Source organism: Anarrhichthys ocellatus, unplaced genomic scaffold (assembly GCF_004355925.1).
Source record: "Anarrhichthys ocellatus isolate YVR2014 unplaced genomic scaffold, GSC_Weel_1.0 scaffold25, whole genome shotgun sequence".
In the NCBI taxonomy this organism is placed as follows: Eukaryota; Metazoa; Chordata; class Actinopteri; order Perciformes; family Anarhichadidae; genus Anarrhichthys; species Anarrhichthys ocellatus.
Window position 1 is genome coordinate 4,536,288 of NW_022280055.1, and position 3,164 is coordinate 4,539,451.

The window sequence follows — 3,164 nt, forward strand, 5'->3', positions numbered from 1 at the left end:
GGGAGGAGGAAGACTGGAACCTCTACTGGCGGCGCTCTGCATTTCGAAACTCAGAGTATCACAACCTGTTGCCATGGCAGCGCCTCAACCACCATCCCAGAACTGTTGGCATCACACGCAAGGTGATAACGGTCACGTGTGTTAACTTTGTGAGTCAGAGAAATGCAGAGACTTTTTTGTGCTTTTCGACAGTGACACCAGAATCATGTGTGTTTGTACTTTATGAGGTTTGTCAAGACTTTCAACACGGATATATCATAGAGGAAGTATTCACAAAATACAAATCTGTTTTAAAAATATATTATGGTTACGAGTTTTTATTGCATTAATCTCAACTATGCAAAAAATGGGACATGATTTAGAAGAACATTCTGGTATTTTTAACCCAAACTACGATCTTTTCCTAAACTGAACAGAGTAGTTATGATGCCTAAACATAACCAAGTGTTTGCAATACCAGGTGTAAATGGGGCCAAGAATACCAAACCCAACAAGTTTCCAAAGAGAAACCAGTTTGAAAGATCTTCTCAGTTAAAATGATCGCACCCTGAGAGAATGATTTGTAATTCTTTTGGAAGGACTGCTTGGCTCGCAACCTGAGGAGAATGAGAGCCACGTTTGGTTCATCTCTCTACGACTTCAGTCCCACCGCCTTCATCCTCCCCAACCACTACACCCGCTTCCTGTCTGAATACAACAACCTGCACGTGACCCGGGGACCGCCCGTCTACTGGATATGCAAGCCTGTGGATCTCTCCAGAGGCCGGGGGATCTTCATCTTCGAGGACGTTAAGGACTTGGTCTACGACTGCTCTGTGATCGTACAGCGGTACATCAGCAAACCCCTGCTGATCTCCGGCTACAAGTTCGACCTGCGGATCTACGCGTGCGTGAAGAGCTTTCACCCGCTGACCGTTTACATCCACCAAGAAGGTCTGGTGCGTTTCGCCACCGAGAAGTACAACTTGTCATCCCTGCGCAACCTGTACGCTCACCTCACCAACACCAGCATCAACAAGTTCGGCCCCTTCTACAAGGCGGCAAAGGGGAGAGTGGGCCAAGGATGCAAGTGGACCATGAGCAAGTTCAGGCATTTTCTCCACAGCCAGGACATCAACGAGCTCCTCCTGTGGCAGAGGATCAACAACATCGTCACCCTGACCCTCCTCGCCATCGCTCCATCCGTCCCCTCCTGCCCAAACTGCGTGGAGCTGTTAGGCTTCGACATCCTCGTCGACGTCACGTTGAAACCGTGGCTGCTGGAGGTCAACTACAGCCCTGCGTTGACTCTGGACTGCCAAGTGGATATTACAGTGAAGAGAGGGCTGATCAGCGACCTCATTGACTTGATGAACTACACATTGAGCGACAGCTTGAGAGAGAGGGCCGATCGGAGACATGGGTACAAGCGGCTTTGTTTCCGCGCCAAGCGCCGCTCGCATGTTCCAACACCACCCATGCTCTCCAAGTTTGAAGGAACCAAAATGCAGAAGCAAAGGAGTGGCAGCCAGTCCTCACAGACACTACCTCCTATAAAAACTCTACGCCAGCCTGAAAAGATGAACCAAAGACGGTCCAGACAACATGCTTCTGGGGCCGACTACCAAAGACGCCTTCCCCCTGTTGACTCAAACCAGATATATGCAACCAGGGGCAGACTAGCCAACGAAACCCACAGGGACAAGACCCTGAATCTGATATTCGGCCCGTGTTCAAGGAAAAATGCGTCAGTGGTGAACAGACGGACGTGTTCGGCTCTCGCACCGCAGAGGAGTCTTCACGTGTCTGAGGTTACAAGCCACGACGACACTGAAACAGAAGCTGAGACGGAGCGCTCTGGAGAGGCAGACGCGTCCTCTTCGATACGCGATACCCCACACAGGGAGCTGGGATTTAGACGGTCAAAGCTCCCCAACATTTACAGGTAAATACACGTAAAAAATGCAGATTTTATCATTACTAATGCTTGTCCACAGGGAAGATCTTCACCCAAATATAACAGACATCCTAATCAAGTATGCATGAATGTATTAAAATCATTATTATTATTACATAATTCTTGGTTTCAGTGACACTGTTTAGTTTCTTGTGACTTAAATATTGTTTTGGAGTCTTAGAGTTTTGTGCATTATGTTAAGTACATTTTATGGCTTGAAAATAGTAAACATGTAACCTAAATTGAGGGCAGAAAATACCAGCCAATTCCAAACATTCAAATAGGGTAACTAAAACAAATGCTGTGGTTGTTTCACAGTGGGAGTCACGGAGCAGTAAGGATGGAGAGGACTCTGAACGGACAACACGTTCCTCCGCTCAGAGTCGGAGACTTCATACGGACATTCCCGTTTAATGCCGCCACTCTGAGGGCCTCACGGCATGAACTGGATGTTAAGGTGGTCATACAGGAGCTTCACAAGCTCACTGCCCAGTTGGCCACACCAGGCGAGAGGTTGAGGAGAGAAGAGGAGGTGAAGAAGGAGACGGATGGTGAAGAGTTTGATGCACTGCTGTGGGGGCCGAAGGATCCTCCGTTGCTCAGTCAATGTTTTAAACCCACTTAACCCACTTTCCTGATGTGTTGCTAAGCACTGAGCTGTTTTTCCTTCGAGTTTTTTGGTTTTCTTTTACAGTTTCTGTTACATCTATGACAGTGAACGTGTACACATCACTTCTGTACGCCAAAATATCTTCCCAGGAAAATTATCAGGGGTATTCAATTAAAGTTAGTCCAGTTAGAGAGAATTTCCTCACGCAAAGGTCCGTAACATCACAGTAATGTCTAACTTGTTCTATGATTTAGTCCCATATATATTGAAGTAGCCAACAGTTGTATTTACGTCTGTATGTAGTCAACAACTGACAAATCAAATAAAGAAAGTGAATGAATAATATCTCAACAATATTTATTGTCAGATTTCAAATTTAACTGGATGAATTATAAATAATACATAATCTAATAATAAATACATGTTCTCTTGTTTCAAGTTAAATAAGGACTGGATTTAAAAATAAATTACATAACAAAGTTTTTGAAAAATACAATTTTAGAGGTTAGGGGTGCATTTCACCTTTGAGAACTACACAACAAGATGTTTTTGTGTGTCTTATTTGTGCAGGTTTAGCATCTGCAAAAGCTGCGCAATCCTTTTGTTTATTCTCCCCTC

At 45.2% G+C, this 3,164-nt stretch overlaps 1 protein-coding gene across 1 annotated transcript in view; it reads left to right on the plus strand.

Annotated features, from left to right (window-relative positions):
* Nucleotides 1-2,585, plus strand: part of ttll2 (tubulin tyrosine ligase-like family, member 2) — a 42,916-nt gene extending 40,331 nt beyond the window's left edge. Inside the window, exons 2-4 of the mRNA XM_031861421.1 lie at nucleotides 9-122; nucleotides 579-1,924; nucleotides 2,255-2,585. Coding sequence (XP_031717281.1) covers nucleotides 9-122; nucleotides 579-1,924; nucleotides 2,255-2,561 — 1,767 coding nt within the window. The 3' untranslated portion in view covers nucleotides 2,562-2,585. The remainder of the gene's footprint in view (nucleotides 1-8; nucleotides 123-578; nucleotides 1,925-2,254) is intronic.
* Nucleotides 2,586-3,164: the final 579 nt, after the last annotated feature.